Raw genomic sequence first — 16,204 nt, 5'->3', positions numbered from 1 at the left:
TGGCCATAAAGGCTAACCTGTTAGTAAATGACATTGGTAACAGTCATGGGTTGTGGTTAGAAAAACCTCTAAAACAATTAAGAGAATAAATAAGAGCTGTTTTGTGTAGGGCTGGCAATGGGTGGGACCTTTGCCAAGCAAGATCAATAAACCCAGCCCAGATAATTTAAAATCCACCCCCACTTTTGGGCTTAGTTTTGTGAGCCTGGGAAATCAATGGCTCTCTTGGAAAATCCTAGTAATAATTAGTGAGCGTGGGTCCCATCAGATCGAGATATTGCGGTTCGACCATTGCGTGATGGTGGACAAGACAACATTAATCTATATAAATGGTGCTCGATTGGCGGTCTGCCTGTTGGAGACCAATCCAGCTATTCCCTTCAGGAGATCTATCGAATGGGCTCAGGCCCGATGTGCCCATCTCCAAACAGCGAGCCCAAACAGATCTCCAAGTGCTCAAAGATGTATTGCTGGAATTTCTATATAAGCACAAATATATGAGAAATGCTCGCATGGGAACCGGTTGTCATGGGAACTCGTGAGCACTTAGGGTCAATTTGGATACCACCAAATAAGTTACTTATTTTAGATAAGTTTGATTTATGACTAGTTATAAGTAATTTTTTTACTTACAATTATTTAATCACTTCAGTTCATTCTTTTAACTAACTTTTCTAATTTTCATAAGTTGTTGAAGAAAGGCATCAAGGGAGATAAAAGAGAGGAGTAGATGATAAGTATGTTGTATACTAATTAAATTTATCTTCTTTATAAGTAAAAAAAAAAAAAAAAAAAACAAGACTAAGATAAGCTACTTGTGGCATAAGTAACTTATCCTAAGCAACTTAGGATCCAAACGTCCCCTTATTGATTGAGTTGGGTACAGGACGACTCGACTTGTCCGACTCGATCCAAACCAAATGGGTGAGTCGGTCTGAAACAAGTAGGCTTTGCCCAATCCAAACTCAAATCGAGTCGAGTCCGAGTTATCCAGTAACCCGACCCGACTCGACTCAAATTCGCGCACACACACACACACAAACACACATATAAAATACCCGATCCCAAACTCTCTCTCTCTCTCTCTCTCTCTCTCTCTCTCTCTCTCTCTCTCTCCACTCTACTCCCTCCCTCCCTCCCTCCTCTTCCAAGCTCGGCAGCCACCCACCACCATCACCACCTCTCTCTCTCTCTCTCTCTCTCTCTCTCTCTCTCTCTCTCTCTCTCTCTCTCCCTCCCTCCTCTTCCAAGCCCGACAACCACCCACCACCATCACCACCTCTCTCTCTCTCTCTCTCTCTCTCTCTCTCTCTCTCTCTCTCTCTCTCTCTCTCTCTCTCTCTCTCTCTCTCTCTCATCTCCTCTCCACTCCCTCCCTAATCTCTAATCTCTCAATCCAATTCAGTGCCAACTCGACCCGACTCGGTTCTCTCGATCCAATTCGGTGCCAACTCGACCCGACTCGGATCTAGTCAGGCATGCTAGACTCGGTACTGAGTCAGGTCGAGTTCGGGTCAAGCCTATTTCAAAACCGGATCGAGTCGGGTCAGCCCTAACTCGGCCTGACTTGACTCGATGCCCAGCTCTACTTATTGACATGTAATGTGGACACAAAATTCGAACAGTCCTCATGAAACCCCCTAGGATTGGCCATACAATTTACTGTCTATAGTTCATGTCATAGTTTCACTGGTACTTGAGAGTTTGACGATGTGGGTCCCACCTGATACATGCCTTAGGCCTTCAATACCCACCATACAGGTATCTATATCTGCCTAAGAGGTCCACTTCTAACAATTATTAGAATGAGAGGCCCACTGGGGGAGCAATTTAAAAGAATTGTGCTAGAGTACCTCTCCATAAGTGCCTACCACTAACTTAGTGCCACGTGGGTGAAACTTTCATTACATCCACCCGTACAAACAAACCCAACAAGAAGGTAATCCAAAGTTTACATGAAAAAACATTTACGGAAAATAATAATAATAATAATAATAAGCCATGGCACGAAGTGACAAGTAATGCATTATAAAAGCAAAATTACAAGAGATAGTAGATCTTACCAATTCAAACAACCCTCGAATCTCCTTTGAAACCCTAGCTATGTCCTTAAATCCTTTGAAACACCTTAGAAAACTGTAATTCTCTCTCCAATCTCGATTATACCTAGTATATATACTACCCAACCGGAATAGAAAACAGATCATGCACTTACGCAACTCTGCCCATGAGCTGGATGGAGCCTTCGATGCCATCGACAGACATCAAAGCCTAGTCCAAAATTGTCTGGCAATCAAATAAAATTTTCTAGATTTTCTTGACAGGAACAAGTGGTTTGTCGATAACATTGACAAATTCTATTACAAACAAATTTAAGACATTAGACAACACATGCATTTTTCAAATTTTCATATTATTAATTAAGCCCTAAGCCCATCGCAGATTTTTCAAAATGAAAAAACCCATCACGAGTGATTTAGATATTTACATGAATCGAGCGTGTTATGTAGAAACGTATATGTCGACACACATACATCATGTTTCCTTTGTATGGCCCCATCAAATATGAGCTTTAGAAGCTATACGTCATCCTCGCCATCAAATAAGAAGCTGTGTCTCAATCCAAGCCATCCAATTGATCGATGGACCACTCAGAGGGAAGTAGCCTAAAATCTTCACCAATGATATACGATCTTAACCGTTGGATCGAGGGAACCTCGCTTATAACCCAATTCTAGATTATCTACCATGTGAAAAGTGGACCACTATCTTTAATTATTTAACATGGTATTGTATGGGCATGCTAAAGCAAGAAAACACATCTGTTCATACAATCATATATCAACATCCAAGTCTTCTTCAATTCTTAAGTTCTAAGATGACAAAATAAAACACAATAATTCAAGTAAAAGCTGTTACGGCATGCATGCATGCATGTTGCAGTCCCGTCAATTATCGTACGTCTTGCACTCGTCGGTCTCCGGGTTATCCTTGCAATAATTCTCCAACGGGTCTGATTCTTTCTCCCGTTCACGTGCATGGCTCGCCGCTGCACTCACTTCCTCCACCATGTCCCACTCAGCGGCGCACTCGCCGCTCAACGGGTCGCTGGCGCATATCTCCTCAGCCTCCTTGATGGTCTCTTCCAGCGTCTTGGCGATCCGCTCTGGTGTAGCCATGGGTCGAACCTGCATACGACGGGTTGGGTAGCTTGTCTTCCATGGGCATTGCACCCATGTGGATTTGAGGTTGTTTGGGCACTTGGGTCTGTCTGCTTTGGTCACGCTCCTTGTGGTGGAAAGGCTCACACCAGCTAGAGTTGTTGCCATTGTAGGTGTTGTTGTGGTAGTTCTTACGGTTGTGGGCGTTTGGTTACAATGAGATGTGGTATAATAAGAGGCATTTGATTGGGGTCTGCTTGCATTTTTGTACACACAAATCTTATCAATATCATAGCCAATGGTAGGCTTCCACGACAGACCCAGTGGTAGATATTGATGTGAGGTGTTGTACCATGCTCGGGTCGGGTTATAGTGTTTGTACAACTGGGTTAAGTAGTTCAGTGATCCAAGCCGTTGATATCATGGGCCCCACTTTGAATGATCTGTGCACAAAAATATCTGGGATGGAAAGATCAGAAGGGAGATGGAACGGCCGTTCCCGTTTAAACAATAAAAGGCCTAATATATTCTACGGCTAGAATCTTTCAAATCCAGGGTATTTTTTACGCATGGGTTATCTACTATGTTCCCCATCAAATCAACGGTTTGGATCATTAAACCATGGGGGCCACTTGTAGAGACCGAAACCCGCACGCACTCTGCAATCCCTACGTCCGAGAATTGTATACTATTTCCGTAGATATTAAGTATGGAGAGAAGAGGACATTTTTGTCATTTACTGCTGGAAAATAAAAAATAATAAAAAATCAGGAGTGGGATCTTTCGAGGAAGGAGAGATGTCGTGGCACGTGTGCTTTAGATCCAGACCGTTCATCAAGCGGGCCCTGACCGTACTGTGCGTGGCCAACATACACAACAGATACAGACCATTGATCTTATGACTGGACCGTCCCGATTTTCTGGCCATGGCACACGTGATGATGTAGGTCATTCAGACACCCCACTCCAGCAAAACCGTACACCTAAATCAAAAGAGATTACCTGCGAGCTTAGAATCTATATAAAACTGGGCCTATCAATGCAAATACCCAATCCACGGTAAAGCTGCCCTGTAATTAATATTAGTACCTAAGTTTGGAGTGCAAACTCTTTTTCCTGTGGTAGATAAATTGTTTTACCAATGAGATCATGGGATCGAGTGCCGATGTAACGTGGGTAAGTACGTGAGTTTGTGTTAAAATATAAAAATAAAAACCTTGATCCACCTCATTTACATGGACAGTAAAATATCATAGAATTACACAAGACATCAATCAAGCTCATATCAACAAGTTTATTCAATAAATGAAGCCCCCAAAATTATTATGACCAAAAGTGAAAAAACTGTAAATAGACAGTAATTTTATTGTTGTCCGAACTTTACAAATCCGAACATATATTAGGATATATTAAGATATTTCAAATAATGTTAAAGGAAAGCCAGCGGCTAGGCAATAATCCGATTGCTGCTTGAGGGTAGAACGGCAATTTCATTTCTCCTATGGTTTAAAATTACATATTTTACCACTTATTAGAGTAAATTTATGGTGATGCATATCTTTCAATTGTTTAGATCATGCCACGTGGTGATGCTTACTCTCCAAATTGCTAAATTACCAAATTATTAGGCTAACCTCAATAAATAGAGGCTCACCTCTCTCATTTCCATACACTAGACACTTAAGAGGTTTAAGATTTGAACCCAAAGAGACTTAAGGTTTAACGCTTGGCTATATGAGAGAGATCTTCACAAGAGTGAGAGAGAGCGTGAGAGTGAAAGTGAAGTAAAAGGTTTGTCTCATCCATCTAAGCCTTTCAAACTAGTCCATACTAGCATTTATACCATCTCCATTGTTCAAGATTGACAAAGGTCAAGATTCAAGATCTAAGATCATCTTCTCCTAGGAGTATTCTAGTTCTTCCTTCCCTCTCCCATATATCCACCTGTATAGCAATTCAGTCATCTATTTTATTCACATTTTGTATATCTATTTTCTCCTACACCCCTACTTATAGTTTGAGCAATTCTTGATACCTTGCCGAATTCTCGGATCTTAGTGTATTAAAAGTCAAGTTCTGCTTAAACCATTTTTTATTTTTCTTGATCATACGCATGATATTTTTGATATTTTTTTAAGCAATTACTCTCCTTAAACTCGCCCTAAGTTGAGACATTGTGATCTTTTTAGTGGTGACTAATGTGATTAGTAGCTTATTTAATTGTTTATACACACACACACACACACACACACACACTATGCGCTCGACCTCACGATAAGCTCCCGTGAGGTCGAGCTGTGTGGGCCCCACCGTGATGCGTGTCGACCATCAACACCGTGCATTTGATGGGTCCCCTTTAAATTATGGGATATCCCAAAAATCAGCTATATACGGAACTCAAGTGGGCCATACCATCTAAAATCATGTGAAGACACCGTTAAAACATATAAAAGCACTTGGTGGGGCCCACCTGAAATTTGCATGCGTCTGAAACTTGGTCTGAACCCTCATCCAAGTGGGACACACATAATGGATGGGCTGGATTTGCAAACCACATCTCGGTGGGCCCAAAAAATGGTTATGAATGTTTTAATGGTGCACGACCCCTCTCCACTTCTGTATGTGGTGTGGCCCACACAAGTCACAGATTGACTTGATTTTTGAAACCTAGGCCCACGATGGAATGGTGCATCTGACTGATGGGGTAGATGTTCGAAACGCATCACGGTGGGGCCCACACAGCTCGACCTCATGGGACGGACTCGTGAGGTCGAGCGCATAGTACCTTTTCCATATATATATATATATATATATATATATATATATATATATATATATATATATATATATATATATATATATATAAATTATTGTGAAGTGATTTGGAATAGTGGTGGCTTATTAGTCAGTTTTTGGCATCATTGGTAACTGACTAGTCTATTAATATAAGGCTCTCCAGAAGCCCGAAAATCTCCAGAAACATCTGATATCTCACAAAGTAGAAATCGCATGCAAGCATGGGTAGTTGAGGGTACCTAAACTCTTTTCCTACTGTCACCAACATCCTTACTTAGAATGTTCGATCATAGACCTAATCCAGGAGTCACATAAACTCAAGAAGTCCCTGATTCCCTGATCCAAAGCAATTCTATGAATCTAACAGACCATTAAATTTGGGCCTCCATTGACCAGCGGTGACTCCGGGTCATTTAAACACACCATCTTGAGTTCACGTAGGATCGCATAACAACCCTTAGCTCAAACTTTCAACCTAATTCAAAACTCTAGTATGCCATGGTTAAAGGAAATAGTTAACTTCCTTGATTTGCCTCTCTTCGCTATGGCCTACCAAAGTTTTGAATCAGGCTTAAAGTTGGGCCCAGAGAGTTTCATAGTTACCGTATCACATGGACCATTCAGAATTTTGTGCCCATGACACGTGTGTGTGTGTGTGTAGAGAGAGAGAGAGAGAGAGAGAGAGAGTATGATTTCAAAATGAACTCATTCATTAGATACAGTGAAGATTGCCAAGATTCATCTCCAGCAAAAAATACTATAATCTCCTATCAGAAAATTTTCCAATTTTCCTTTTGAAGCTTTACTCTCGCATAAAAATTTTGTTTAAACGATTCAGAAGTAGGAGAGCTTTTGACCAATGAATTTTGGATGGCTATAATCATCCTGTCATCCTCATTTACAGAATATAATTCATTTACAACAGGGTTCAATGTCTGAATGTCTGGATTTTTGTACTTACATTACATACTATATATGAGCAATTAATGGCATTTGTGGTGGGCACTGTTTTGTAGGTGGTGGTGAAACGTCACTAGAGCCTAACTAGATTTTCTTCCTCTCAGTTTTTTGTTTTTTCTTATCTTCTCTTAAGAATATGATTTGATATACCAATTAATTTCAAACTGAATCCACTATAAAGCTTACTCGGTTAAGCTTAACCTACAATGTGATGTGTGGGACCCACCACAATGTGTGCATTAAATCCAATCCATCCATTACGTACATTAATCCACACTTTGCATTGTAGGTTAAGCTTAACCAGCAAAGCTTTGCAGCAGACCCTCAAAACTACTAATCCTGCTTTTGGATGCACCAATGTATTGGTTGGGATTTCTTTCATGATGGAAATAACCAAATTGTAATTTCTAATCCTCTGTATTCCTGTTGAGGGTCTGGGCTCTGAATTGCAATTCAATTTACTTGTGCATCCAAACAAAGCACTATCAAATAGGAATCAGAACAATCATTTAAGTTCAAGATTCTAATCAAGAACTTGTAACCATTCAACTATATGATATTACAATCCATACAATTTCAAGAACATCTACACAGTCGGCACTGATATTTGATATTGTAGAACAATGTCACAAAGATAATAAACATACCAGATCATGTTTTTCTCTACCTTGGATCAGTCATTCACGAATCGCCATTGCTCATGTTCCAAAATCCAACTTCAAATTCAAGAACACGTATGAATGCCTCTTCGGCTTTTCTCCGCACGACCTCTGGCTCCTTCTTAAGATGCCTATCGGCAATCTGCCGGAGAGAATCACAATATTGCTTGAAACCAATGTTGCCCCATCTCTTGCAAGTCTCCATCAGTTCTTGTGGAGTCTTACAATCAGTTTCAAGGCAGAGAGAGAAGCTCTCTTGGTACACTGCCTCAATAGCCCAAAATGCTGTAATCGCCACTGTATATTCAACATCCGAGCTTGTCATGCTTTCAAGAAACCTGGTGTCATAACATTGTAAAAAATGAAAAGAAATTATACCTGGATGAAAAGTTCAATGATTTTTCAATGTTCGAAATTAGCAATATCTACAGAGATATAAAGAAAGAAAAAAGATACCTGCAGTAATCCTTGTTTGCCTCTTGAGGAGCAACGCCCGTTAGTGGGACATCCCATTTGGATGCTTCTTTCTTGAACCATGATATTTCGTCGTGCAGAGCAGCCACACCGCCTAATATAACTTCCATGTCTGAGCCATCATTTGACTCCCTTGATGCCTTCAAAAGAATACTAGCAATGAACGGGACGAATTCCCTAACAAATAAGTAGTCCTGTCCCTGAAATTTTTCTAAAGGTAAGATTACAATTTCAGGAAAATTAATCGAAAAACATAGAGGAAGATCAAAATGATAAATACATATGAAAGAGGCCCGATTGATTGTAACATAACTCCACTGGTATGGATGGGCCCAGTTTCGATTCCAATGCAAAATATGAGTATTGTGGAGGTTAGGGAATGAAAATCAGCCACAGCCCCAATTTCTAGAAATGAGTCCAAGCTAAAAGATAAATAAATTCCAGTGAGTCTATTCAAGAAATCAGTCTCTGAGTAAAACTCCAGTATTAACTTAAATCCAGCAATATAAACAAAATCCAGCAAATAAAAGAACTCCAATATATACCAGATTCAAGAAGCCAAGCAACTAGAAAGAAGCTGGGCGTGTGGGGTGTGGCATGGCAAACTCCTGCCGAGAATCTCCCTGCTTTCCTGGAGGGTGTTAATGAAAGTTATCGCAATGAACGAGGATGTCTAGTCCCGTGGCATTAGTATGGCATCCAAATGTGTGTGTTGTTGCTGCAATTCTCGGCAGGACCACTCCTCTGAATCCATTTCCCATCTCTTTCTAAACAGTCACCTTGCGGTGGCCGTTTGGTCCTTCTTCGGAAGGTTGTTTGACGTCCACATTTTGGAGACAAAGTTGGTTGAGGCTAGATTGGCCCAGTGGTGGGCAGGCACTACTTCTAGTTTGGCGAAATCTGTGCTGCATAAGCTGGCCCCGTTTATCATCTTATAAAGTATCTAGAAGTGCAGGAACGCAGCAGTCTTTGAAGGTATATCTCCATCAGCCGCTTTTGTTATTGCCAGAGGTAAATGGTGTCTAACCATTATCAATGGTGATTTGGGTGAGGAAGCATCAGCAGGAGCCACAGTCAGGCTCGGTTCGATTTCTCACTCAGCTTGTCGATGGAGGTCATTTTGTGGCCTCTACCACCCGCCCACGGTGGTGAGATGGGTCAAACCGCAACCAGGATGGGTGAAGCTCAATGTGGACGGATCGTCCCTTAACAACCCTGGCAATTCTGGTGGGGGTGGCGTATGTAGAGACGACAAAGGAAATTTTCTTTTTGTGTTCTCCGTTGGCTATGGAGTGGGATCTAATTTTAACGCGGAGCTCAGAGCCATTTTTTACAGTATGGATCGTGTCTAGGTAGAGGCTTTAAGAATGTGATTGTGGAATCGGATTCACAACTAGTGGTCAATTTCCTTTCTGGTTCCGCTAAACCCAGCTGGAAATGGGGGTATTGGATCCAGAGGATTAACCACATTAGGCGAAGTGGAAATTTTAAGTTCTAGCATACTTTTAGAGAAGGTAATACTGTGGCTGACTAGATGGCTCGGACGGGGAGTATGGAGCAAGGATGCATGCTCATTCTACGTCAGGGTAACCTTACAGCCAAGGTTGGAGGTCTGCTATTCCTAGACAAGTTGGGGCTCGGCTCCATTAGGGAAGGATCGAGAGTCGAGAGGGGCTGAGGCTAAGTTTTTGTTTTTCCTTTTATCAATTTTGTATAGAGCTTTGTTTATTTTCTTAATCCTATGATAGGCGTCCCCCGGGTCCTTTTTCTCTCGTTGGGCCCCTGAATGCAATTGGCCGTTTCATATAGTGAGTCTATTCAAGAAATCAGTCTCTGAGTAAAACTCCAGTATTAACTTAAATCCAGCAATATAAACAAAATCCAGCAAATAAAAGAACTCCAATATATACCAGATTCAAGAAGCTAAGCAACTAGAAAGAGACAAATATTCGGACCTCAAGCTAGGGTTCAAAATAACCTTAAACCTCAAAATGATTCCACATTATTCTTCCATAATAAAATAAACAAATAAATAAAAGAGTCCAGAAAATCTACCGATACAGATGAAAAATAGCTCCTAGAAAATTTCCAGAAATCAACCCTAAGGCTGATTGATCCCAGCTAATCTCAACTACTCTAACCTCATCATCCTTGTCGTCGTCATCATCATCTTAGCCTTATCCTAACAAATTGGTGCCAGCTACCACTGTAATTTCTTAGGGTGAAATTGGCTGCACCAAATATCATGATATTTCATGATTAATCATTACAATTTCATGCAGAATATCATAAAATTTCATTATATTTGGTACAACCAAACTCACCCTTGATTAGAAACCTAATAAGTAGGGACTAGAACTCCACATCAACTTTTATGGAAGGAATGAGTGGGATAGACATTCAAACCAATGGGAAAGCTTTGTAGGCTTCTAACATACAAGTCATATGTCGTACATGTGATGTAACACATGTAAATGACCAAAACCTCCTCTTTTGTTGTTGATTTTTTTCAAATTTTAATAAGGAGGGATGTTGTCACCAAGTAGTGGATCTGCCATTACATAGGTACAAGATGGGCACCTCAAGCTTGCCGATTGAAGATTAAATTAAAAAGAGCATCCATTTGGACTGTGGGACCACAAATCAAATCTGATGACCCAAAAGCAAGAACCCATTGTGGACTGTATGGCTTACAATCCAATCAGATAATGTTAAATGTCTTTGAATATCAACTGATTGCCTACTCAGGACTGCATACCAACCACACAGCAGGTACATCCATATAATTGTATAAAACTCCTATGTGGTTGCTACAAATTACAATAAGACTAAATAGTTGAGTTTAGTCTCTTTAATTCAGTTCCCTCATTTTTTGCTTTCTTTATTAAGTCATTCAGAAGAATCAGGCTAGTAATGTGTACTAATGAAAATTTTAAGTCTAGAATCTTATAGAGAATTGTTTCTAGAAAATTCTAGAGGAGTTTTAGGAGGGCATACAATCCTATGCATGAAAGAGTAATGATTATGATGATTGAATGAGTTTTTTTTTTTTTTCTTAGTTTATTCTGGTTTCTTGCCATGGGATTCAAAACCTAGTGGTGTGATGCTGCTACTAGTAACTCCATTGGGGTTTTGTGTGAAGAGATTCCATCTGTCCCATCTTTTACTGTTAATCCTATTACTTGCTAAATTTTAATTGATTAGAGCTTGCGTTCAAGAGGTGATTCTTGATAGGGTCTTCTTGCTCTCTCCACAGACTTGATTCTCATAGCAGCCCGGTATATCTTTGAAGTTGGTTTTCTTTCGAAAGGGTTTCTTGTGGTGAGAAGTATGAGTTATTTGAAGCACCAAAGAGGTGACTTGTATTGTGTCCCTTCTCTTGTAATATCTTGAGTTTTGGGCAAAAAACTTGAGAAAAACATAGTACTTTCTTATTTCACAGTGGATTTCTCTCAGATTTACCCCGCAGTTGTTCCCTTAACTTTGAAGGGTTCTCCATGTAATATTGGTTGTGGTTTGATTTTGTGGTTTGGGCCTTTTCTATTCTGCAGCTTTGTTTTGGATTTTTGGTGCATATACGTAAATTTCACATTCTCGTTTGATACACACATAAACAGGGAGTGTATCAATTCCCTACATCAATTTGGTACGTGCTTAATCTTCTTGATTCTAGATTACTTTCTTCTTTAGGGATTCATTAATGAGCAATAATGAAATGTGCCACTAGCGAATGTGGAACACAGATGAAGAAATCTTGGAAATCTCATTGGATTTGTATGTTTATTTTCTTCACAGTTGAGTATTTTCTTGTTCAAGTATGCACTCTTCAACTATATTTAAACCATATATATTAGAATAAGCGAATGTGGGAAATGGATACGAGAAATGCCTCCATTTTACAACTTCAATTATAGAAGCAATGCAAAGGCATGAAACCAAATTGCGAAAAAGGAAGCGAGAAATATAGGTGTTTATGAGGGCGATGAATTTCCTAGTAAGCATGGTTTAGACGAATGTGTAAAGTACCATCTGTATACATCATACATCATATAGGTCCCTTAAGCAACGCACCACACAAATCTCAGGTCTTTATCGACACTGATATATTTATTATCATACGAAGTATTTTGGTGATCCCCACGATCGAATTGGAAAAGTTTCACCATTAGATCATGAAATCTAGGCTCCTCTATCTAATGAATGGGGAGTTTGTTTGGAAATCGTCTACCCTGCACCCACCCCGTAACGATATGCTTCCACAAGAATCACACAAGGGTAAATTGATAAAATAGAAACCATGGTTTAGATGAATATGTAAGGTATCATCTTTATCTATCATATAGGTCCCTTAAGCAATGCACCACACAAATCTCAGGTCTTTATCGATGATACTGGTATATTTTTTATCATACGAAGAATTTTGGTGATCCCCACGATCGAATTGGAAAAGTTTCGACAGTGGATCACGAAATCTAGGCTTCTCTATCTAATGAATGGGGAGTTTGTTTGGAAATCGTCTGCCCTGCAGCCACCCCTTGAATATATGCTTCCACAAGAATCACACAAGGGTAAATTGATACAATAAAAACCACTGGTAAAATACCCACCAGTAAACCAATACTACCAACAATTTGATACTTTGCTCAATACATTCCTAAAAAGGGTGTATAAATATGAAATCTAGACAGTTCATAAACTACTTAGATATTCCATATGTGGCATACAAGTCAAGTTAAACTGTCCAAATTATGGTACCTACTTCAGATATATCATGAACCAAAAAAGTAAGCTTATTTAATTATTTGACCATTGGATTGGTGGATATTTATTAGACGCTTAAAATAAAATAAAATAAAAATCCGATGGTCCTACTATAACAGACAAGTGGCTGCAAATCAGAGGTTGGGACTCTTCAACCAATCTGATTTTGGAACTGTGACATAGTGCGGGTGTTTTCCACAATTTAGGCAGTTTAATTTGAGTGATGTATTTATCAGTGAAAATAGAGAATTTAGTGCACGAAATAACTGTAAGAGAAAAGCTTTAATGCTCTGGCGGAGTGTGATGTTTCATATGCATGCACTTGGACATTGTATATGTGGCACACACGTTTCCCCATCTATACTGGACAAATTGTGGACCTCAATTTAGATGGTCCAATTGTCCTAAAATTACACTGGTAATGACATATCTACTTCTAATTTGGGTTACATTCGGATCGGATTCCGTAGTGACCCCTCCAGTACCAAGTTTGGTATTGGACAGAGATTTGTGGGGGCCACTATGATATATGTGTTTTATCCATGCCATCCATCCATTTTTCCAGCTCAATCTAGGGCATGAGCCAAAAAAAGGCAGATCCAAAGCTCAAGTAGACCACACCACAAGAACACCTACCATTGAAAACTTCTTGTGGGCCACAGAAGTGTTGGATCAAGCCGATTTTTGTGTTTTCCCTTCATCCAGGTTTACGTGACTTTATGAACAGGTTGGATGGAAAATAAATCTCGCGGTGGGCCCTAAAGATGTAAAACACATACATCATGGTGGGACCACCTAGCTTTTTCAGTAACGGAGGGGTCGTACCGAATCTGAGTCCGTTACATGCATGGCACGCGTGCAATCTTCAGTCCATGATCCAGCAGACAATGCTTGAGGGGAGCGGATTAGAGGCGGCCCCGCCCTCACACGAGAAGGTGCGGCCCTTACTGTGGGGCCCACTTTGAAGTGTGTATTCTATATCCACGCCGTCCATCCGTTTTTCCAGATCATTCTGGGGTATGAGCCCAAAAATGAAGCAGATCCAAAACTCAGGTGGACCATACAATAGGAAACAGTGGTGAGTGACCATTAAAAACTTCTAGTGGGCCACACAATTTCTGGATCAAGCTGATATTTGTTTTTTTTTTTACTTCATCCAAGTTTTTGTGACGTTATCAACAGGTTCGGTGACAAATAAACGTTGCAGAAACATCAAAGTGGGCCCTGGGAAGTTTTTAACGGTGGGGATTTCAATCATCACTGTTTCCTATAGTATGGCCCACCACCTTGGAGTATGAAATTAAAATAACTCGAGTTATAAAGGTTATAAATTAGTGATAAAACCATAGAATATATGTGTGTTCGTCTGCCACACCATCTTAAATGGTGGTGACTTGTACACCGTGCACAAGATCAATCCAGACGGACCAGACCGATCAGATTATGGGCCCCACTGTTTATGGACCATAGAACGAAAATTACACTGACTACACAATCCCAACCGTTCGATTTCTTAACAAATTCATCGGGGAAAACCAGACATTTATGTTCATCCGATTAGTCTGATTTTCGACATATGATCCATAAACAACAGGGCTGGTGGTTTGAACGGTCTGGATTAGAGAAATAAATTAGGGAAGAGCTGAAAAAAGAAAATTGGGAAAGTAAAAGGGGAAGGGATGAATTTTAGTTACAAGCCATCGTTTGAATGAAGAGAAATCGACGGTCCCGTCTTTGATGGAGAGGATGAAAGGGTGTCGCGTAGCTCGAGAGTACATCTGACGGTGCTTGTTCAGCCACGTGGCGATAGTCCCACCATCTCCTTCGCCTTCGAGCTTTCTCTCCATCGCGAATAGTGAATAATGATGGTACCGACACAGATGGAAAGGACACGAATGACTCCGACTCCGTAAGAGAAAAAGTTCGATACTCTGATAGTGTGTGATAGTTTATACGCAGGAACTCATACATTTTAAAGGTGGCATATAATTAATTGAAAATAAACCGTTCATGTCATGGATACTATTCTATATGTCTCATGAACCGAAAATTATACTGATTTGTTATATGAACTGGCTGATTGTTGGGCACTTAATTGACGGTCCAGATAGAAGAAAACGGCCAACGGCCTGAATTCAACAAGGAAAATCCTATTAAATATTTGGTTTATCCCAAAAATTGGGCGGTTCGAGATCTAATCCATCCACCAGGTGTTTCGTACATGTTTTCCCAAAAATAAAATCTGGTCCAATCAGCGTGTGGGCCCCATTAGTAGAAACATACCTGATCAGTGGGATCAACCTGATTCTTTGGCTAGGGCATTATTATAGTCATGTTGTTCTGATGGATGAATTGGATCCTGCACTTATTAAGACATGCCGGCACATGTGCGTAGAGGTGGGCATGGGACGATTGGATCAGGCTAACTCGACTTGTCTGACTCGTTCCAATCCAACTCAACCCGAATCGAATGGGTGAGTTCAGTCCGAACCAAGTAAGCTTCACCCAATCTAAACTCAAATCGAGTCGAGTTCGAGATACCTAGTAACTTGACCCAAGTCGAATCGAAACTCGATCTAGTTGAACTCGACTCGATCTGGAACCCAACTCGAACCAACTCTCTAACCCTACCTCGACTGGATTCCAAGCTCTCTCTCTACATCCCTCATCCTCCTCCTCTTCCAAACCTGGCAACCACCCACCAACATCACCCTCCTCCTCCTCCTCCTCCTCCTCTCCACTCTCTCTCTCCCTCCCTCATCCTCCTCCTCTTCCTCTTCTAAGCCTAACAACCACCCACCACTATCACCCTCCTCCTCCTCCTCTCTCTCCTCTCCACTCCCTTATCTCTCAATCCGAATCAGTGCTAACTTGACCCGACTTGGAACTTTTAAACGGATCGGACTCGGTCAGATTAGTCCAGGCCAAACCAAACTCGAATCGAGTTGGGCATGCTGGAGTCGGTATCGAGTCGAATCAAGTTCGGGTCAAGCCTATTTCAAAACTAGATCGAGTCGAGTCAGCCCTAACTCGGTCCAACTCGATTCGATGCCCAACTCTACATGTGCGGTGTGTACACACACGAGCTTTATTGCACACGCACTTAGCAAAGCCATATAACTTATGCGCCTGTGGGGTCTACCTTGATGTCCATGACAAATCCACTCCGCCTATCTATTTTTCAAGATCGCAATTGGACAAGAATCTAAAAGTAGGACGAACCAAAACTTACGTGGGCCACACCACACCGAATGGTGGGAATTGAACGCCTGGGGCGACGGAAGTTCCCTATGAGGATGATATTTGTGCCTACAGTTTATTTGAGTGGTAATAACCCTATCAACGGTTTGGATGGCATATAAACATATGTTAAGCTCCGGAAAGGTTTCAACG

The 16,204-nt window shown here is 40.7% G+C and overlaps 2 protein-coding genes and 1 long non-coding RNA gene across 3 annotated transcripts; 1 reads left to right on the top strand and 2 right to left on the bottom strand.

The window, feature by feature from the left end:
* Window positions 1-2,753: 2,753 nt before the first annotated feature.
* On the bottom strand, window positions 2,754-3,370 carry LOC131231310 (calvin cycle protein CP12-2, chloroplastic). Its single transcript, XM_058227463.1, has one exon. It carries the CDS (start codon window positions 3,327-3,329, stop codon window positions 2,949-2,951), a length of 381 nt encoding a protein of 126 aa, XP_058083446.1. The 5' UTR covers window positions 3,330-3,370; the 3' UTR covers window positions 2,754-2,948.
* Window positions 3,371-4,862: 1,492 nt separating this feature from the next.
* On the top strand, window positions 4,863-11,573 carry LOC131231326 (uncharacterized). The gene is made up of 2 exons (XR_009164292.1): window positions 4,863-4,952; window positions 11,307-11,573. It is a non-coding gene; the product is annotated as an uncharacterized LOC131231326 (long non-coding RNA).
* LOC131231325 (bifunctional TENA-E protein) lies at window positions 7,422-14,691 on the bottom strand. The gene is made up of 3 exons (XM_058227485.1): window positions 14,506-14,691; window positions 8,033-8,250; window positions 7,422-7,914 (listed from the first exon to the last, which is right to left on the bottom strand). The coding sequence occupies exons 1-3, from the start codon at window positions 14,656-14,658 to the stop codon at window positions 7,599-7,601; spliced, it is 687 nt and encodes a 228-aa protein (XP_058083468.1). The 5' UTR covers window positions 14,659-14,691; the 3' UTR covers window positions 7,422-7,598.
* Window positions 14,692-16,204: the final 1,513 nt, after the last annotated feature.

This window comes from Magnolia sinica, chromosome 17, assembly GCF_029962835.1.
Source record: "Magnolia sinica isolate HGM2019 chromosome 17, MsV1, whole genome shotgun sequence".
NCBI lineage: Eukaryota > Viridiplantae > Streptophyta > Magnoliopsida > Magnoliales > Magnoliaceae > Magnolia > Magnolia sinica.
This window is presented reverse-complemented; position numbering and strand designations above follow the sequence as displayed.

Coding starts and splice junctions, on each gene's coding strand:
- LOC131231310 (XM_058227463.1), bottom strand. CDS start 3,329: ATGGCAACAACTCTAGCTGGTGTGAGCCTTTCCACCACAAGGAGCGTG.
- LOC131231325 (XM_058227485.1), bottom strand. CDS start 14,658: ATGGAGAGAAAGCTCGAAGGCGAAGGAGATGGTGGGACTATCGCCACG. Junction 8,251..14,505: donor CTTCATTCAAACGATGGCTT/GTAACTAAAATT, acceptor GAAAAATTTCAG/GGACAGGACTACTTATTTGT. Junction 7,915..8,032: donor GCAAACAAGGATTACTGCAG/GTATCTTTTTTC, acceptor TTATGACACCAG/GTTTCTTGAAAGCATGACAA.